Genomic DNA, 21,241 nt, shown 5'->3' with positions numbered 1-21,241 from the left:
ATCGCGGTACATGCAAGCGCGGACTCAGGCGCCATTTTAATGAAGACATAATTATTGTGCCAATACGAACTCGCCACCAACAACTGCAATGGTGGAGTGGAGCAATATTTAAATATCGAAAGGGGCCATGCAATACAAGACGCAGGAGGAGGAATATACACCACAAAGGCCCGCCCCCATTGCGCATGTCAATCAAAGTGCAGGGCATTTCTGCAACTTTGATTAAAGATATTTCAGCAATCAATGATTTGCTCTTTCAACAAAAGGTATGCCAGGATTCAGCATCCTAGTGCTAGTATGGCACTGCCTTTACTTCATATAGCAAAATCCTGGTGGTGGGTTCCCTTTAAGGATTCGGTAATAGGTTGCATCAGCAGGGACATCATATCCCTTCACAGCCGGTATGTTTGGCTGAATCTGGGCTACATAGGTGGCACAACTCATCAAGAAAGGCTCGGAGATTCGGCAGCATTGCTATGGACCATTTTGTTGATGACCTTTTCTGACTCCTGTGTTGTAAGCCACCGAGAACAGAACTTTAGATGAGAAAACAACATTGCTTCATGTACTTCCTAACCACCGATGGCTTCTAACTAGAAAATGAAATGTTTCGCGGAGGGTAAGGTGGAAGATGCACGGCTGTTATTGAAGGATGTGTCACAAGTTATAATTGAAATGTGCATCCGTAATCCCCACCTCTTCCTCGGATGCATCACAAAATAACCACACTTGTGCTGCTGCCATCTCTGCGGTGCGTACAGAGATAGTAAAATCAATTTGAGTTCCCGCTCGAAGCCTCCTGGGCAAGCTGTAAAGTGTGTTTTTATTTCCTGCTCTTCCCTCAGCTCCCGACTTCTCTTCTGTAATATTTCATGCTGCAGTTGCTCGGTGTTGGAGCGGAGAGGATTGAATGTCGCACAGCTGGCATCCTCTGTAAGATCACGGTTAACCTTTCTGCTCTCCGTACTGACATACTGCAGGGGCAAAACTGTGGGTAACGGAAGACAATTGTCTCTTTTATAAGTGAATCAATACTGCAAAAAAATAAATAACTTTATTAACCTGAAAAAGCTACAAATTGAAAGTTATATTAAGAAATATTGTGCCATGGGGGAATGGTTAGGTTCCGTGGGTCACAGAACAGTCACGTTCAAGGGCATGTTTCTAAATCACTTATATCGGTGAAGATAAACTCACGTGGCAGGCACTATGAAGCCGCCGTACACATTAGATGGCTGCTGGATGAATGACTGTTTGGTCGATTTTTTTGGTTGACTGCCATCTTGACCATCTCTCCATACACAGAAGAGTTCATTCAGCCGAGCGATCCAGTGCACTCGCGGAGGGAGACTCCTCTGGGGCGGGTTATCTCATGAACAATGAAAGGATCATCAATCCTCGACAATACTTCCTTGACAATCAACTGTGTGGTTCCTCCCTACACATTGGACATCAATATTGTCAGGGTTGTCCAACATTAGTCTATTATTATGGGAGGAGTAAGTCTTCTGTATGGTTGTTCAGAAGGGCAACAGTGGGCAGCCTAATTTTCAGGTCACACCGCTGTCAACTACTGTCAGGTTCCCAATGATTCCTGAAAGATACTTCGTACCTACAATGCGGACCATCATGTACCCTATAGTGTGTTTTTGGAAGATAAGTGTATTGGTGCAATCTGTGCTGGTTATGTTGTTAAGAGAAAAAAAGGAAATCATGAGGAAAATAGAAAATATACACAAAGGCGAAGGTTGTCTTTATAGGTTTGTTCACTTTTAGAGGAGGCAAAAAAAGCCAAAATTATGGGAGAGCAGAATGCGTCATATTAAGAACATCATCAGTGCCCATCACATCCCACTGATTATTAGCTTGTCAATCTTTCTTAGTGATTTTCTCATATTTTATTATGGTCAACTGATAATCCAGAAATATTTGCCTATTCTGCATCAGATCTTTATCTATTTCAGATTAAGGGAATTTTATAGTAATGTACAAGAAATTGATAAGGATACGGCTTTAGTAGCATGGTTGAGTGACGACCCTTTACAAACGTATTACATCCCGCCCCCTTGGATTATATCCCTCACTAATCCATGAAGTTAGGTACACTTGGATGGTATAACAAAACAATTCCATCCATTGAAGGCATTGTTATCATTGAATCATTATAAATTTGCGTTGGGGCCATTATTTTAAATTATTAAAATGACGGGATATTAAAAAATATCAAACATTACCTCCTCTTCTATCCTGTTATACATGATTCCCAACGTGTCTGTTCATCCCTTCCAGCTCGTGAAAAATAAGATCATTAGAGACTAATGTCACTGTAAACTGCACACCATACATTATACATGAACTGCAAGGACAGGCCCATAACGATCTCATTTTTTATGGAGTGTCTATGGATTGACCTTACTCTGACAATTTAACCGTTTCACCTTCATTTTAGGTGACAACCAAAATGGCCACAGTTATCGATCCACATTAACAATATTGTAGAGTATCCTATAGATCCCACATAGCTATCTCTCCGAGTCCGCCATATACAGGTACGCTCAGCTTAGCCCTGTGTTCTCTATGAGAAAGCATCTGCCAGTCTCCTCTGTCAGCAGCTTATCTCCAGAGAGAGGCGAGGGATCAGCCACTGAAATTCAGCAGGTTGTAACCTTCTCTGCCCCGACATCATAAACATTAGACTTTTGTCTCCTGTATTAACTTCCAAACAGTACCGAGTTGTATTTTAATACTTAGGCCCTGATTTCGGTCGTTTTTGCCAGAAGTCTCTGCCATTCTCAAACAGTTCCACCAACTTTTAGGGTCAGCACACAAGGCGAGTAATACGGAGCAAGTGGAATGCGATAAAAAAAAATTGTATTCCACTGGGACCAATATTACTCTATGGGGCAACTCCCGTGAGCGATCATTTTCTCAGCCCTAATTGGCCCGAGAAAACAGTCGCAGCATGCTGTGAGTGGAATGCAATTCTGTTTCACTTGCACCCATTTAAGTCTATGGGGCAAGAAAAACATTGCATTGCTCTTGTGTTACACCGGTGTAACACAAGAGCAGTGCAATTCTCACTTCTGCTGGCAACGGAGGAGTTAGGGACATAAATCCTTCCCTCCCCTCCGCAGCGCCGGCCCTCCCCTCTGAAGCTGTGGTCTGATCGCATGATCGGACCACAGTCGCATGACACTCTGCTCCTGCTGTGCTGTGAGCGACGGCCAAGTGTCCTGCGAGCACTCGTACAAATCCATGTGTGGCCTCAGCCTTAGAAAAGTTGTGGGAGCTTGGGGAGGAAGCCCAAACGACAGATTTGTCATAATTTATGCACCAAATATACATCAGTCCCTGCCTGGAGTAACATTTCAGGTTCATAAACAGAGATTAGGAGGGGACAAGCAGAACTAGGGTGTTATCTGTGAAGACAGTGGAGAAACAAAACAGGACAAATAGCCTGATCACCTGGAGTGGTTGTGTAAGACTGCAAGACCAAAGTGTTGGCCTGTGTGGATGACGTAGACGCCTTTTTTTCACACTAGGCTTGGTAAAAGGACAGAGATCGCAGCAGAGAGGAGGCGCCGGACCGGAGAGCAGCGACACCCATCGGACTGGAGCGGCCTCCTAGGTGAGTATCATGAAAGTGTTTGTTATGCTATACAGCGCAGTCTAGGCACTTATATACAGTATTCTGGAATGCTGTATATAATAGCTCACTGCTGGTGGCTGCAGCTTATAGGGGGCAAATCTAGTCACAGGTTCTCTTTAATATATTTGTAGATTTTCTGTATAATCCATGTCTTATGGACATTTTCCTTATGTCTGTGTATGATATCAGCTCAGTAATTTCTGACATTCATATGCCATAGCTTTGATGCTCGTGATATAACTCATCATCAGTATTTCCCACCGGTCATTATTTTCTATTACGAGGATGTCCAGTATTAAACGACTCCGTACTTACACTCAGCAGTAGGTATTTGTTCTCTTTTATGGCACCGATGCAGCCCAGGAAGCCCACGATCATCACGATAGTTCCTGTAGCGATCAACAAGTTGGCAGCAGACAGTGAAGGGAAAGAGGAGGAGAGTGTGGCGAAGTTCCCCTGTGTCACGGCCAACCAGATACCGACTCCAAGGATCCCACATCCTCCCAGCTGCCAAGACACAAGAGAGGAGCACGATGAGGAACAGTGTGAAAGAACAGCCAGAAACAGACTCACAGTCATTGCACAAGCAGCCTCTGTTTAATCATTTATAGAGGCCGAGACATTCTAATAATACAGGTTTTTTGTGGATGGTTTCGGGGGGAAAAAGACTAATGAAGCGTAATCTCTGGACCTGCAAAGCAAACATGTTACTCCCGAGATATTTCTAAAAGTCAGAGAGAAGCAACAAAGACATCAAATTTCCAAGGTGTTTACGACTGTCTACTAAAAGCCAAGGTGATCGATATTGTGCTGTTCGGGCTATTACTGCGGTGGGATTTCTGACACCAAACAAGGGGGATGATGACAGGCTCGAGAAAATATTTCAGTTAAAAAAAAAACAAAATAAACACAGGGATGAAGGGAAAGCAAAGAAAGTTCATAATATCACAATTTTATTGGTGGTTTTCCACTTTACTACTGGTTATATCATAGGCACAATGGATGTTATGTATTATGTTAAAGGAAACTGAAAATGTCCAGAAATGCTATTTACCACTATCTAGCCCCCATTTCCGGCTGGATTGTCATTGTAAATAAGCACTTGTACCTTGTCCCCCCCCCCCCATCTCATTGTAGATTGTAAGCTCTCACAAGCAGGGTTGTGTTGTTTTTTTTTGTTTTTTTCCTCTAAATATTGTATTTCTATAACTGTTACTTGTTTGTATATGATCCTCCTGAATTGTAAAGCGCTGCAGAATATGTTGGCGCTATAGAAATAAAGATTATTATTATTATTTACCTGCAGATATAGTGATTGTGTTAAAATCCTGTTTTAGTTGCCTAACTGGAGAAACAGCTGCAGGGAGAAAAAAAAAATTGTATCCTCCCTGCAGCTGCTCATTTCCAGTCATCAGTTAGAAGCAGACAGCTGTTATAGTCACCGCTCACTATATAGTAAGTGTGCTGTAATTACTCCCTGGCTGTCATGCTAGTGCTAGAGCTAATGCTCTCTGTTGGAACTGAGCTCCCTCTTTGTTGCACCATAGCCAATTATTTGGCTATGTCTCTCCAGTGTTTTTAAATAATCCTCCAACAATAAAAAACTATAGATCAGCTTGTTAGTCTCTAAAGATCCCATCCCCCACCTTCATTGTCTATCTCGGTGTATTCTCTGAGATTATTATCCTCCAAATAGATCCAGCCGTAGACTAGATAATTTCCTGGGTTTTATAAATTAGCACATGTTATCTGGTAATAAGTTGCCCTGCTCTATAATTACTGTCTATAATCAGGGCGGTTTGACATATGGAAAGCATTGTTCGTTTAAATGTGGACTTCACGCATGCGCAGTAAATCACTAGCAATGCGGTGATGCTATTCTGTAAATGGAGCGGGCATTCGGGACGCACCTGCGTTCTACTTGGACGTCTCAACTCTCACAATGTTATAGAGGCAGGCGCTGTGAACGCATTTGCGTTCTACTCATGCGTTCCAGCTTGAGAACGTCATTGAGAAGCTGGGTGATAGATCATCACTTCCTGAGGGACCCGCGTTCCATTACTGCGTTCCATCGCACAATACAGAGGCGGGGAGCGCATGTGCGGACGTGACGTCACACGATGGCAAAAGAGCGGTGACTATTTAAACATGGTAGTTGTGAACAGCAGTGTGCAGCCTGGAAGATGCGTGCTGTCACCGCTTGGTAAGTCACTCGTTCTTTGTATATTCCTTTACTGGGAAAGTCTTTTAAAAAGGGGGCTTTGTTTGTTTATACCCCCCGTTTATTCCCTCCATTTTGCCCTAATTATAGCAAACCCATGAAAGGTTTCGCATTAGGAATCTGCATCTCCTCACTTAAGCTCCCCTGATGATTATGGGACATATGAAACGCGTCGGGAGAAGGAGAACTTGGGTACGACAGTGATCCCAATCTAAGGGGATCCCAGATCCAGACTAAAAGGGACTGTGGAGACGCCTATAATGATGTCTTATTGGAAACTGTGGATACTGAATGCACCAGAACCGGTGAGATTGTTCCAATTTCCATATAACATTTATGATGCTCTGGTTGAATATGGATATATTTGAGCATTGTCGCTAATGTTCTGAACCATTGGTGCCTGTTAATCAGAATTGATATCTGTGATAATTGTTTTGTCACATATTGGTCGGCACTTGCCCCTCATAACTGTTTGAAGGGACCACTGCATAAGTGTATAGACAACACCTCAGTGGGGTCATTATTCTTCCTTTTCCCAGGGGGTTGTCAAATTAATGTTCTGTACCAAATCTGTGGCCTGATGGTCAGTCTTGTGACAGAGTGCACTGGTCCCTTAAAGTAGTGGGTACGATAGCACGGCAGCATCTGCGACAGACATTGATTTTAATAGAGGCGAGTTGGAACTTTTTTTTTTTTTAGAGACTTATTAAAGGTTTTGTTTTAGGTATTTTTTGCTGTATATGTTATAGTCACCGCTCACTATACAGTAAGTGTGCTGTAATTACTCCCTGGCTGTCACGCTAGATATGGAGAAATACCAAATGAACGGCAAAAAGGGAGGGGAGGGAAACCCTGTGTCTAAGAGAGGGGGAGTGGGTGACCCCTCTGATAAAACCTTCCGCTAGCTTCTGGCTCCCCTGACGTCCCTAGATAGCTTCCACATCTATGCGCCGAGCAGGATACCTGGCCCTGGCTAACCCTGAACTGGGCCCTCGGTAATGAACGGACAGGATGAGCGCAAGTCAACCCCACTAAGTTCTAAAGAACACACAGGGAAAACAAAGAAGGGAAAGCAAACAAAAAACTTATATACAAGATGACTTAGGCCCTACTCACACTTGCGCTATTTTGACGCAAACGGAATTCGTCAGTAATGTAGTACAGTTAATTTATTTACATTGGAAGCGCGACACCATGTGGACACAAGCGGGTACTGCATGACACACACACGCGCCACAGTAACGCGCTTCCACTGTAAATAAATGAACTGTACTACATTACTGACGGATTCCGTTTGCGTCAAAATAGCGCAAGTGTGAAACTAGCCTTAGCAAGAGGAACAGCAACATACAACATCTCTCCAGATGATGACAAGCAGACTGCTTGCAATCAGGACCATATAGAAATTATACCTACCACCATCAATATGACAAGGGGAAATGCAGTTATGTACATTCACAGAGAGTGAGGGATAATGATGAGCAGCTGAAAGGAAAAGATCTCCGCAGGGTCCCAAAGGAGAAAGCGTAATCCCTAACAGAGAAGGCACACAAAACTCCACTTACACCACAGAGGAAAGGATGGAATATCAAGGAGCACAGTTTGTGAAGCCAAACAGCAACCTTCTGCAGCCGGACACCACGGGGTTGTCCGTCAACCGTGACACCGGCACATTGATTGACATCCTGCTCTGCACATGTACACTGTCAATCAATGTGCCGGGAAGTTATTACACTGCCCCTGGTAACTGGAAGTGAGCAGCTGCAGGGAGGATAAACTTAATTTTCTCCCAGTTGCCGCTGCACTAATAAATAGGATTTCAATGCCATTTTCATGCATATAACCCCAGGTACTGTTTCTGAACGCCACCAGTTCCCCTTATGTTAACCACAAATTTCTTGTTCATGATGTCAAAAATATAAAAGAAAATGAAGTACAAAGCTTACATCAAATTTGCTATGTGTTATAGGCATGTTATACAGACTGTTCCTTTACAGCTTAGAAGTCTAGAAAAAAAGGGCTTTGACAAAAGGAGCCATATTCCCTGCCAAATTTCCTAAAGACATGGACTATTTTTGGCACAAGATATTGAGTAGAGAATTGCATATCAACTTAGAAATGTATGCGTCTTATGACATTATTCATAACGTTCCCCCATTGTCTCTTCGGCCTCCCATCCGATCCCACACCACACCGAACAGACGAGGCAATCAGTATGCACGGCGAGCAATATGTCTGACCTTTACCGTGAGAGGGATTCAGAGTAAAGATTCTGGAATAGGAAATCGTCCTCCTGGTGTCACCGTGCAAATTAGGTCTCCACCAGAAGGAAAGAAAACTGGCTAGGCTGCATTAGGGAGATAATTTGCATGTTTTTGCCATGGAGCTTTGCAAAAAAAAAAAAACTCTATACCTGCCTGCCTACTTATATTAAGATTACCTAATGAGCAAATCAGATTTTTTTAATTATATGGTTTGTTTTTTTTTAAATCGCAATATTTTTATTTTACATAATGCAATCTGTGTTTAATAAATAAAATAGAAATCTTGTAATTTTCACACTGGCCACTGGGGCTTCTTTTTTAAACTCATACTTCATTTTGGTTGACTAGTGCCCTTCGCACTCGTTCATTACCTAGGGCCCAACTCCGGGTCAGCCAGGGCTAGGTATCCTGCACGGCGCATAGGTGTGGAACATGAGCCACAATGGTTGGATCTCCACCCTATCTTTCGTACTGATGTGTCTAATGAGCGTGTGCAAAGTAAATATAAAGGGAGTGGGATCTGTGACATCATGTAATTTAATTCTTTCTTTATTCACATGAGAAAAGCACGGATGACCACAGCACCGTTTTTTTCACGTATGTATTTTATATACATGTGTGAAAGGGGCCTTAAAAGGGAACCTGTCACCAGATTTGGTGATTATAAGCTGCGGCCACCACCAATGGTCTCATTCTAGATGCTGTGTATAAGAGCCCAGGCCGCTTTGTAGAATGTAAAAATCACTTTATAATACTTACCTAAACGGTCGCTGCAGTGGAGTTGGGTCATATGGGCCTCTGTTCTCCGGCACCTCCTCTTTTGGCCATCTTTGCCGTCCTTCTTCTGAAGCTGCGGTGCATGACGCGTCCTACGTCATCCACACACGCAGGCATTGAGGTTTTGTGCAGGCGCACTTTGATCTGCCCTGAGTAGGGCAGATCAAAGCATTGTAGTGCACCTGCGCGGGACCGTCGAGTGTGGATGACGTAGGATGCATCATGCACCCCGGCTTCAGAAGAAGGAAGACAAAGATGGCCAAAAGAGGAGGCGCCGGCACTGGAGAATGGAGACACCCATATGACCTAACTCCACCGCTGCAACCGTTTATAATACTCACTTAAAGTGTTTTTTATGTTATACCCCCGGCCTGGGCTCTTATATACAGTATGTTAAAATGCTGTATATAAGAGCACACTGGTGGTGGTGGCCGCAGCTTAATTACGGTATGTCAGTTTATCGTCCCGGGAGCTGTCTATATCCCACCGCACATAGTAAATTCTGCCCTGCAATCACATCCTGATCTATATATCTATAACCAACAAACAAAAAAACCCCAACTAATTATGTGTTTTCACCAACCATTCAACAGAGATACCGATATAGTGGACGGCAAGAAGAATAACTAATTGCAAGTGGTAACAGCCAGCGCATTACTGGTAAATCCCCTGTGCTTCTTCACAAGAGGACATGGCTACTGTCTGCATCTAATTCCAGGATTTACTCTTCAGTGAGATTGTCATGAAAAGGATTATCGATAAATCCGAGATATAAGTGACTACAGAAACAGAGAGCAATGGTGGAGAAAAGGAGGCAAACCACTGCCATAGACAGACACATAAAGCAGGCTGGAGGAGGATCACTGTAAAAAACGCATAGCAAGTATGGTAATATATCTGTAAATAAGGGGAAGCTTTACTTCAATATTATTTGCCCTTATCTTTATTAAAAATAAATAAAATAGTTATCTTGCAGTGTTCACAGTGGCCACTTCATGTCCAATCAGAAAGAGTTTGAACAAGTCTCATTATCATCAGAATGGGGAGATAAGGTATGCACACCAGTGACTATGGAAGGGGAATACATGGAATAGCAGAAACTGCTGTGTGAATACTGACATGAAAAATTCAATAGCTATTTGTAAGAATGAAATGTGAATAATGGAACCTGCATTACTGCCATGAATATATGAATAAAGAGAAATTTAGCTACTGAATTGATCAATGCAGAAGAGCCCCAACACTACGCCAAAGTATTTCTCTACGTTGGGGTCCCTAGCTTGTGTGTGTCCTCTCATGCAGTTAAAAAACTTACCGTGTATGGGAGGCTGAGACCCAGGCTATATATAGGATGTGGATTGGCAATAGGTGTGTATGGGGAGGGTTCACAAACGAAAAACTACTAACATTAAGGAATAACGTTTGGAACTCCATTCTATGTCTGAACTGGGTGCAAAAAACCTAAAAAACATCACTATGGGGAGATAAGGTATGCACACCAGTGACTATGGAAGGGGAATTCATGGAATAGCAGAAACTGCTGTGTGAATACTGACATGAAAAATTCAATAGCTATTTGTAAGAATGAAATGTGAAAAATGGAACCTGCATTACTGCCATGAATATATGAATAAAGAGAAATTTAGCTACTGAATTGATCAATGCAGAAGAGCCCCAACACTACGCCAAAGTATTTCTCTACGTTGGGGTCCCTAGCTTGTGTGTGTCCTCTCTTGCAGTTAAAAAACTTACCGTGTATGGGAGGCTGAGACCCAGGCTATATATACGATGTGGATTGGCAATAGGTGTGTATGGGGAGGGTTCACAAACGAAAAACTACTAACATTAAGGAATAACGTTTGGAACTCCATTCTATGTCTGAACTATATATACGATGTGGATTGGCAATAGGTGTGTATGGGGAGGGTTCACAAACGAAAAACTACTAACATTAAGGAATAACGTTTGGAACTCCATTCTATGTCTGAACTGGGTGCAAAAAACCTAAAAAACATCACATGGGGAGATAAGGTATGCACACCAGTGACTATGGAAGGGGAATACATGGAATAGTAGTCACTGGTGTGCATACCTTATCTCCCCATAGTGATGTTTTTTAGGTTTTTTGCACCCAGTTCAGACATAGAATGGAGTTCCAAACGTTATTCCTTAATGTTAGTAGTTTTTCGTTTGTGAACCCTCCCCATACACACCTATTGCCAATCCACATCGTATATATAGCCTGGGTCTCAGCCTCCCATACACGGTAAGTTTTTTAACTGCATGAGAGGACACACACAAGCTAGGGACCCCAACGTAGAGAAATACTTTGGCGTAGTGTTGGGGCTCTTCTGCATTGATCAATTCAGTAGCTAAATTTCTCTTTATTCATATATTCATGGCAGTAATGCAGGTTCCATTATTCACATTTCATTTCATTCTTACAAATAGCTATTGAATTTTTCATGTCAGTATTCACACAGCAGTTTCTGCTATTTCATGTATTCCCCTTCCATAGTCACTGGTGTGCATACCTTATCTCCCCATAGTGATGTTTTTTAGGTTTTTTGCACCCAGTTCAGACATAGAATGGAGTTCCAAACGTTATTCCTTAATGTTAGTAGTTTTTCGTTTGTGAACCCTCCCCATACACACCTATTGCCAATCCACATCGTATATATAGCCTGGGTCTCAACCTCCCATACACGGTAAGTTTTTTAACTGCATGAGAGGACACACACAAGCTAGGGACCCCAACGTAGAGAAATACTTTGGCGTAGTGTTGGGGCTCTTCTGCATTGATCAATTCAGTAGCTAAATTTCTCTTTATTCATATATTCATGGCAGTAATGCAGGTTCCATTATTCACATTTCATTCTTACAAATAGCTATTGAATTTTTCATGTCAGTATTCACACAGCAGTTTCTGCTATTCCATGTATTCCCCTTCCATAGTCACTGGTGTGCATACCTTATCTCCCCATAGTGATGTTTTTTAGGTTTTTTGCACCCAGTTCAGACATAGAATGGAGTTCCAAACGTTATTCCTTAATATCATTATCATCAGAGGCAGGATTACAATGACAGGTAACATGCAAAATCCACCAATCACAAGAGACAATGTCACACCTAACCCTGATCCCCATCCACTCACAATAGATAATGTCACACCTAACCCTGATCCCCATCCAATCACAATAGACAATGTTACAGCTGACACTGCTCCTCATCCAATCACAATAGACAATGTCATACCTGACCCTGCTCCTCATCCAATCACAATAGACAATGTCAAACCTGACACTGCTCCTCATCCAATCACAATAGATAGTCACACCTAACCCTGATCACCATCCAATCACAATAGACAATGTTACAGCTGACACTGCTCCTCATCCAATCACAATAGACAATGTCATACCTGACCCTGCTCCCCATCCACTCACAATAGATAATGTCACACCTAACCCTGATCCCCATCCACTCACAATAGACAATGTTACAGCTGACCCTGCTCTCCATCTAATCATAATGGATAATGTCACAGCTGACCCTGCTCCCCATCCAATCAGAATACACAATGTCACAGTTGACTTTGCTCCCCATCCAATCACAATAGATAATGTCACACCTGACCCTGCTCCCCATCCAATCAGAATAGACAATGTCACAGCTGGCCCTGCTCCCCATCCAATCACAATAATGTCACAGCTGGCCCTGCTCCCCATTCAATCAGAATAGACAATGTCACAGCTGGCCCTGCTCCCCATCCAAGCACAATAGACAATGTCATACTTGACCCTGCTCCCCATCCAATCACAGCTGACCATGCTCCTCATCCAATCACAATAGACAATGTCACAGCTGGCCCTGCTCCTCATCCAATCACAATAGACAACATCACAACTGACTCTGCTCCTCATCCAATCACAATAGACAATGTCACAGCTGACCCTGCTCCTCATCCAATCACAATAGACAATGTCATACCTGACACTGCTCCTCATCCAATCACAATAGACAATGTCACAGCTGACCCTACTCCCCATCCACTCACAATAGATAATGTCACAGCTGATCCCACCGCCTCCCCTTCACAATGACCTGTGCACACACTCATTAGATGCTTTAATATAAAGGGAGAGACTGCTCATTGCTGCTAATGTAACAGTGAATTTACTGATTAAACAACAGGAAGTATGGTTTAGAATAGCCCCAGTGGTCAGTGTGAAATTGGCAACATTTCCATTAATTTGAAGTTATACAAGTTGGTATAATAGTAATTCATTACAGTCTACATTATCCAAAACAAAAATATTTATTACAAACTTTTTTTTATTTTTTATGCCTGAGAGCCTATGGATAGTATCTGTCCTGTACATACGTTTTCATGTTTGTTTGATTTCTCGCCATACATTTTGTATATGTTATCAGAATTCATCAGTAACCTCTATACTCCTACTTAACCAAAGTTTAATTGGATCCATAGAAAACGTTAGAACAGCTGCAGAGGAGTTGGGTGTTTTTGACACTAAGGCTCTGTTCCCATGATGAGTATTTGATGAGTTTTTGATGTTGATGAAGATTTTCTGTAGCATTTCTGCACACATTAGGTAAATTAAGTTGCAGTGTGTTTTCCATGCATTTTCATGGCATTTTTAACCCTGCGATTTTTGTCTCTTTTTTGTATATTATGCTTAAATTAAAGCTCCTTTATTTTTTATACATTGTTATTTGGCTTTGACAAAACTTTGATACTGTCATGTGCTGATTTCATGGATTTTTAGTGCATTTCTGCGGCTGAAACATATTTTTTTTACCTGCAAATTTTCTATGTAATAGTGCAATTCCTAGGGCAAAATCTGCACAAGTAAACTCAGTGGTTCCACAAAAGAAATTGACATGCTGCGTATTGGAAACAGGCACCGCAGGTCAGTTTACACTGCGTAAAAATAAAGCACAGTGAATAGGAGATTTCTATACAACCCATCCACTTAGATGTTAGGCTATGTTCACATGTTGTGCTTTTGCTGGTTTTTCTGTAGGCAAAACCTGCTTTCGTCAGTAAAAAAAAGCTGCTTTCTGAAAACTCATGACTCAAAATGCAGCTAAGGCTAAGTTCATATTTGCGTTGTTTTGCATCAGTCACAATTCGTCGCCTTGAGGAATTACGGTATCCTGCAAAATATTTTGCAGGAATCCATTTTTTCCCTATAGGCTTCTATTAGCAACGGATTGTGACTGATGGCACTGCGTTGCATCCGCCACATGACGGATCAGTCGTTTACTGACTGACCGTCAGGCAGGAGCAACGCTGAATGTAACGTTTTTTGTGTGCGGCAGATCGTTTTTTTATTGTGAGCATGTGCACAGTAAAAAACTGCACTGGTTGCCTATCCGCTACAGAATCCAACATAAACTTATCACTCTCATCCACAAAGCTCTCCACGGTTCCGCACCACCCTACATCTCCTCCCTCATCTCAGTCTATCACCCCACCCGTGCCCTCCGCTCTGCTAATGACCTAAGACTGACATCCTCAACAATTCAAACCTCCCACTCCCGTCTTCAAGATTTCTCACGAGCTGCGCTTTTGCTCTGGAACACACTACCAAGAGCAATCTGATGAATTCCCAACATCCACACCTTTAAGCGGGCCCTAAAAACGCATTTCTTTAGACTAGCCTATCACCTCACTTCCCTGATTTAATCTAGACCCTTTCTGCCCTTCATAACAAAAAATTTACTTCCAATTCTTGTCCCCTGTACCTGTATAAATTCTGGCCAATGACTGGTTCATGCAGCTGGTTTTGAATCCCCTATTAAATCGATGGCTGGACCATATATAACAAGCTTTTAGGTTGCTTTACACCCTGCGACATCGCTAGTGATCTCGTTAGCGATGTAACACGCCAGATCGCACATACGATTTGCCGAGTTCGCACATGTGACCGGCGAAACAAAAATGACCTATGTGTGATCTCGGCAAATCTTATCTGCGATCTGGCGAGTCACATCGCTAACGAGATTGCTAGCGATGTTGCAGCGTGTAAAGCATCCTTCTCTCCCCCCATTCACCTTTTGTGCCTCCCCTATTTCCTCATAGACTGTAAGCTTACGAGCAGGGCCCTCACTCCTCCTGGTATCTTAATTTTGTTTTTTGTATAGTCTCATATTGTCTGTACATGTCCCCTCTGAATTGCAAAGTGCTGCGGAATATGTTGGCGCTATAGAAATAAAACATTATTATTATAATAAAAAAAACATGATCTACTGTAAATTCAGTTCCAGCGGCCGGAATGATCAGCTGATCAGCCGGCGGCCGGCTTTTGTGAACGATCAGCTGATCGCCCGGCGGCCGCCGGTAAAACAGTAGAAAGAACAAAAACAGATTATTTTTTTGCAGCATCAGTCACATCAGTTGTGCCACTATCTGCAACGCATCCGTTGCATCAGTCACACAACTGACTGTGACTGATGGATGCAAAACAACGCAAGTGTGAAAGCAGCCTTAGAGAGAAGGAAGCCCAACTATGCAAAGTTTCTTTCGAGAAAAAGTTTCCATCTTGTTTGATTGCCTAAAGCCTGCTTTACACGTTGCAATATGTCGTGCGATCGCACCCGCCCCCATCGTTTGTGCGGCACGAGCAATTTGTTGCCCGTGTTGCACAATGATGTAGCCCCCCGTCACACGTACTTACCTTACAAACGACCTCTCTGTGGGCGGCGAACATCCACTTCCTGAAGGGGGAGGGACGTTCGGCGTCACACAGCGGCCGGCCAATAGAAGCAGAGGGGCGGAGATGAGCGGGACGTAAACATCCCGCCCACTTCCTTCCTTCCGCATTGCCGGCGGAACGCAGGTAAGGTGCAGTTGATCGTTTGTGTCACACGGAGCGATGTGTGCTGCCTCGGGAACATTGAACAACCTGACATTCAATTTTTAGAAAATGAGCGACGTGTCAATCGTAGCGTGTAAAGCCCGCTTAAGTAAAAGACATCATCTTGCCTTCACTACTCGCAGGGAATATGGCAAAACTAATTATTACATAGTTACATAGGTTGAAAAAAGCCCTTGGTCCTTCTAGTCCAACCTTCCTCCACCAATTATATATTTTTGTCACTAAATCATTTATAATTAACAATGTTGTGTGTACTGATGAAATCATCCAGCCCTGATATAAAAGCTGTTATAGTATCAGCCATTACTACCTCTTGTGGTCGGCATTCCACAGTCTGACTGCTCTAACTGTAAAGAACCCTTTCCTATTTAGCTGCCGGTATCGCTTTTCTTCCACTCGCAGTGAGTGCCCCCTGGTCCTTAGTATTGTCTTTGGCAGGAATAAGTCATGTGGAATTGAAGGCATAGAACTTCATATTGCATAGAAACCCAATTATTGCCTATGATATTTAGTCTCTTCATAAAGCCATTGGTTTTCCATGAACTTCACCAACACAACTACAATATGTCAGATCATTTTCTTTTCTAAGGATTTTGCCATTAAAATTCCGTTCTACCTTCTCATTTTCCTCAAATTATAAACCCCCTGACAACATAGAGAGACATCACATTATAGGGTTTTTTATTTCAGATTTTAATATCGCACGCCTGGTTATAGGACTAATCCTATAACCAGGTGAGGAGATAATGAAATCTGAAAAATCTACAAATCATTAAATGAAGGTGACAGCTCCGAGATACAAGGATGGAATACATGGCACCTAAGTGAAAATTAGATGAAAATTAAATCAACTCCGTGAACTGCAGCAAGTGATAAAATGTACTGATGTGCAAAAAAGTTAATACTCTAAAGGCAGCCATTCACATTGGATTCCTGTCAACCTAACGATTGTTTGGCTGACGGCTGCCTCTTCCGACTCCTCCTCTGTTCTCTATGACGTGGATTAGCTCCTGAAGATCAGAAGGATCAGCCATTAAAACTCAACAGGCCCGATCCTTTTCCTCCGAGAGTTGGGAGGACCCCATTTGATTATTGACCAACTTTTTACTTATGCACATGGGGGCTTTATTGCCATGTTTTATGTAATGTTATATGGTCAGCACTGGGGCAACTAAATATTACCCCAGAAAACATTTTCGGGAGTATACTCTTAAGCGGGCTTTACACACTGCGATATCGCCCGAATTTTGTCGTTGGGGTCACGGTTTTGGTGACGCACTTCCGCAATCGTTAGCGATATAGCTTTGTGTAACAGCGTTCAGCGATGTAAAATCGTCGCAAAAGCGTGATTTATCGCTAATCGGCTACACGGGTCCTAATTCCCAAAAATCGTTACTTCAGCAGTAACGAGGTTGTTCCTCGTTCCTGCGGCATCACACATCGCTGCGTGTGACGCCGCAGGAGCGAGGAACGTCTCCCTACCTGCCTCCCGGCCGCTATGCGGAAGGAAGGAGGTGGGCGGGATGTTACGTCCCGCTCATCTCCGCCCCTCCGCTGCGATTGGGCGGCGGTTCAGTGACGTCGCTGTGACGCCGCACGGACCGCCCCCTTAGAAAGGAGGCGGTTCGCCGGTCACAGCGACGTCGCCGGACAGGTAAGTATGTGTGACGGCTCTGGGCGATGTTGTGCGGCACGGGCAGCGATATGCCCATGTCGCGCAACAGATGGGGGCGGGTACGCACACTAGCGATATCGGGACCGATATCGCAGTGTGTAAAGTAGCCTTTAGGGGTACTTTGCACGCTGCGACATCGCTAGCCGATGGTAGCGATGCCGAGCGCGATAGCACCCTCCCCCGTCGCACATGCGATATTGTGTGATCGCTGCCGTAGCGAACATTATCGCTACGGCAGCTTCACATGCACTCACCTGCCCTGCGACGTCGTTCTGCCCGGCGACCCGCCTCCTTCCTAAGGGGGCGGGTCGTGCGGCGTCACAGCGATGTCACACGGCAGGCAGCCAATAGAAGCGGAGGGGCGGAGATGAGCGGGACGTAAACATCCCGCCCACCTTCTCCCTTCCGCATTGCCGGTGGACGCCAGGCACAGGTAAGGAGATGTTTGTCGCTCCTGTGTGTGGAGCTGCAGGAACGACAAACAACATCGTACTTGCGGTCGCACCGACATTATAAAAATGAACGACGTGACACAGATCAGCGATTTTTAACTGTTTCACGCTCGTTCATCTTCTCTCCTAGACTTTACACGTTGCAACGTTGTTACCGGCGCCAGATGTGCGGCACGTTCGATTTGACCCCGACGATATCGCAGGTGCGATGTCGCAACGTGCAAAGTACCCCTTAGTGAAGGCTGATGCCCAGACGTAGTAGATGCCATCTGGGCATCCATCTCCACTAAGCGTATACTCGCGAAAATGGTGCACGACAGAGCCCACAGTGACTCCATTTGCACCATTATAGTCAACGGCCCCATCAGAACAAACGTCCAAAACCGATTTTGCGAGAGGTTCGGACGGAAGCCCCGACGGGAAATAAGGGGTAAAATCTATAATGATCAGTGACTATCTGCAGGTTTTCGCTCTATAATCTGAGAGCAGCGTGATGTAAAAGCAGAGAGCCTGATTCCAGCGATGTGTCACTTACTGGACTCCTTGATTCAGTTTTGATAGAATCCATGTTTTATTCACTGTAGATGTAGCAAAGGTCAGAATGCCATAGTCAAATTAACAGAGATAAAACGTCAACCCAAAGTATACAAAATTTAAGAATTATTGCTGCTTTTATATTGTTCATCTCTTAAATGGTTTGACCATTCAACCTCTATAAAAAAAAAAACCATGCAGTGCCAACAGTTGCGATTGAGGATCTTTGCTTTTTCAGATAGTTGGGGGTTACAGCCCCATAATTCAACGTTAATGACATATGTTTAGAGACATGATTTCTTTACAGATACCTAGTGCAGGTACTTAAAAGGAAATATGTCAACAGGTTTTTGCTACCTCATCTGTTGAAGGCATGGAGACGCTGAATCCAATGTATCACTTAGATTACTGGCTGCAGCCGTTCTGACACAATCAGAATTTTTAGAATTAGCCATGTAGCAGAGCTGAGAAAGCTGCCCCCGCCCACACCAAGATTGTGAGGTGTCAAACAGAGGAGGGGAGTGCCGGACTGCCTTGTGCAAGACATTGTAGTCTAAGCAATGAAAAGTCCTGCTGCTTAAACATAGCAAATAAACAACAGATCGGACCTTTACAAGACAGGCATCCCTGAATTCTAAGTTTTAACCCTTGCAGCATGTTGGCTTCAGCATGCCTTCCTGACAACATGAAATCAAGCTGGGCACAATGCAAAGAAATCAGATCTTGTCTTCAATGGTGAAAACAGTACGCTTATCTAGGAACATTATTGTGACGCCCTGGCCTATCAGGTCATCACAGGGTATTGTGCAGTCTGCCCTTCTGCATGGTGTCCATCTCCTCCTTGGTTGCGGGTCCCTGGCCTTTGGTGTTGCTAAGAACAAGCCAATCAAAAATCCTAGAAACACTCTGCACCACACCCACCAGACACACCAATGGGTAGCCTGAAGGGAATAGGGCCGCCCACTTGGGGGATTGGTTAGGGAGGGTCAGGAGTGTCAGGAGTAGCCAGTTGAGTGGTGACTCTTGAGAGGAGGGGTCACAAGTTAGTTGGAGGAGGTCAGGAGCTGGGCTCCTCAGTTACTAGGTGGCAGACGTTGGTCTGGGCCTGGTAGGAGCTGGAATTCCGGTTGCAGGGGATCGTGTCAAGGGGCACGGAACTGCCGAGCAGGGCAGCAGGTGGCCTTGAGCCATCTCTGGGCAGGGGCCAGGGCACGACGGGGTACGTGGACCCTAGGCCGGGAAGTAGCTTCAAGCGTCCTGGTAATTTACCCGACGAAGGCGAAGACTTCATGATTCGTCCTCCACCCGCTCCAAAATCGGAGTACCAACGCAACAAGGGGATAGGACTTTCCCAATACCTAGTCCAGAAAATCCCAAGCGTGAACCCTGAAAGCAAGCTCACTCCGTTAGCCATACGAGTGAGCGGGACCCGACTAGTTCTATACTACAGGGGCCAACCAGTAAAGAAAGTGCCAAGGAAAAGGTCACAAGCTAACAAGCAACACCATCGGGCACGGGATCCCAGCGTACTCCCTCCCTGCTACAGCGGTGGTCAGAATTCCGGTTTACAAGCTGTCGATGTCAGCGTTATTGGACTGAGTGAGTACGCAGTGACCCTTTCCTCCCCAACGGTGCTCCCCTCTCACCATCACCATGCCCCGGGGCACTTCCCCCTACCCACGGAGGGGTTAAACACCTGGCTGCCATTCCATCGCCACCAGGCGCTCCCAACAGCAGCAGTGGTACTCCACCTTACCACACACCGTGGGTGGCGTCACAAAGTCTAACCACAAAATCCCCTGTAAATCCCCCCTTTTATTTCGAGTGTCCGTGCGACCCCTCCCGGGTCCAGAGACTCCTCGAGCCACCACGGATCAGGATCAGAGCAGCAGCCTGACTGCTGACACGGGGGCGGTACAATATCACAACAATGTTTCATTCACTGACAGCAAGAGAACAGTGAATTATTGAAACACAAAATAAAGTTGAAAGTTTTGTTGATTTTTTTACTTTTGATTACACAATCAATAAGTTTTACTTACATAAATATATATGAAATATAATAGATGAGAAGCATCTTGCAGCAGTAATAATGGCGGTGTGTTCGGGAATAATTCAGCGGAATGTGGCTGCTGTCCATGGTGCTGATTCGTTGCAGTACATCTTCTGTGGTTTATTATTACCTTTCAGGATCTTCGGATGACTTTTTTCTTTTCAGCACACTGGCAATTCTAACCGATCTGTTACTTAGCTATGTACAGTTCCTTGCTCATGGAACTAGATAATATCCTCACACAGAGTAACTCACCGTGGAATTCTGTGACCACAACGCTAAAAGGGTGCTTAACCCCTTCAGCCCCAGGGCACTTTCCGTTTTTGTTTTTTTGCTCCCCGTCTTCCGAGAGCCGTAACTTTTTTATTTTTCCGTCAATCTTGCCATATGAGGGCTTGTTTTTTTGCGGGACAAGTTGTACTTTTAAATGAAACCATAAGTTTTACCATATGGTGTACTGGAAAACAGCCAAAAAATTCCAAGTGTGGAAAAACTGCAAAAAAAAGTGTGATGGCACAATAGTTTTTGGGATGTTTTATTCACGGTGTTCATATGGTAAAACTGATTTGTCATTGTGATGCCTGAGGTCGGTGCGCGTTTGTAGACACCAAACATGTATAGGTTTACTTGTATCTAAGGGGTTAAAAAAATTCACAAGTTTGTCCAATAAAAGTGGCGTACGTTTTGCGCCATTTTCTGAAACCCGTAGAGTTC

The 21,241-nt window shown here is 44.0% G+C and overlaps 1 protein-coding gene across 5 annotated transcripts in view; it reads right to left on the bottom strand.

Annotated features, from left to right (window-relative positions):
- TSPAN4 (tetraspanin 4) overlaps window positions 1-21,241 on the bottom strand; it is a 732,067-nt gene that overhangs the window by 111,883 nt on the left and 598,943 nt on the right. For all 5 annotated transcript variants that reach the window (XM_075326919.1, XM_075326922.1, XM_075326921.1 and 2 more), the window contains one exon: window positions 3,965-4,156. In XM_075326919.1, the coding sequence (XP_075183034.1) occupies window positions 3,965-4,156 (192 nt within the window). The remainder of the gene's footprint in view (window positions 1-3,964; window positions 4,157-21,241) is intronic.

This window comes from Anomaloglossus baeobatrachus, chromosome 10 (assembly GCF_048569485.1).
Source record: "Anomaloglossus baeobatrachus isolate aAnoBae1 chromosome 10, aAnoBae1.hap1, whole genome shotgun sequence".
NCBI lineage: Eukaryota > Metazoa > Chordata > Amphibia > Anura > Aromobatidae > Anomaloglossus > Anomaloglossus baeobatrachus.
Note: the sequence above shows the minus strand (reverse complement) of the source record. Positions and strands in the feature narration are given on the sequence as shown.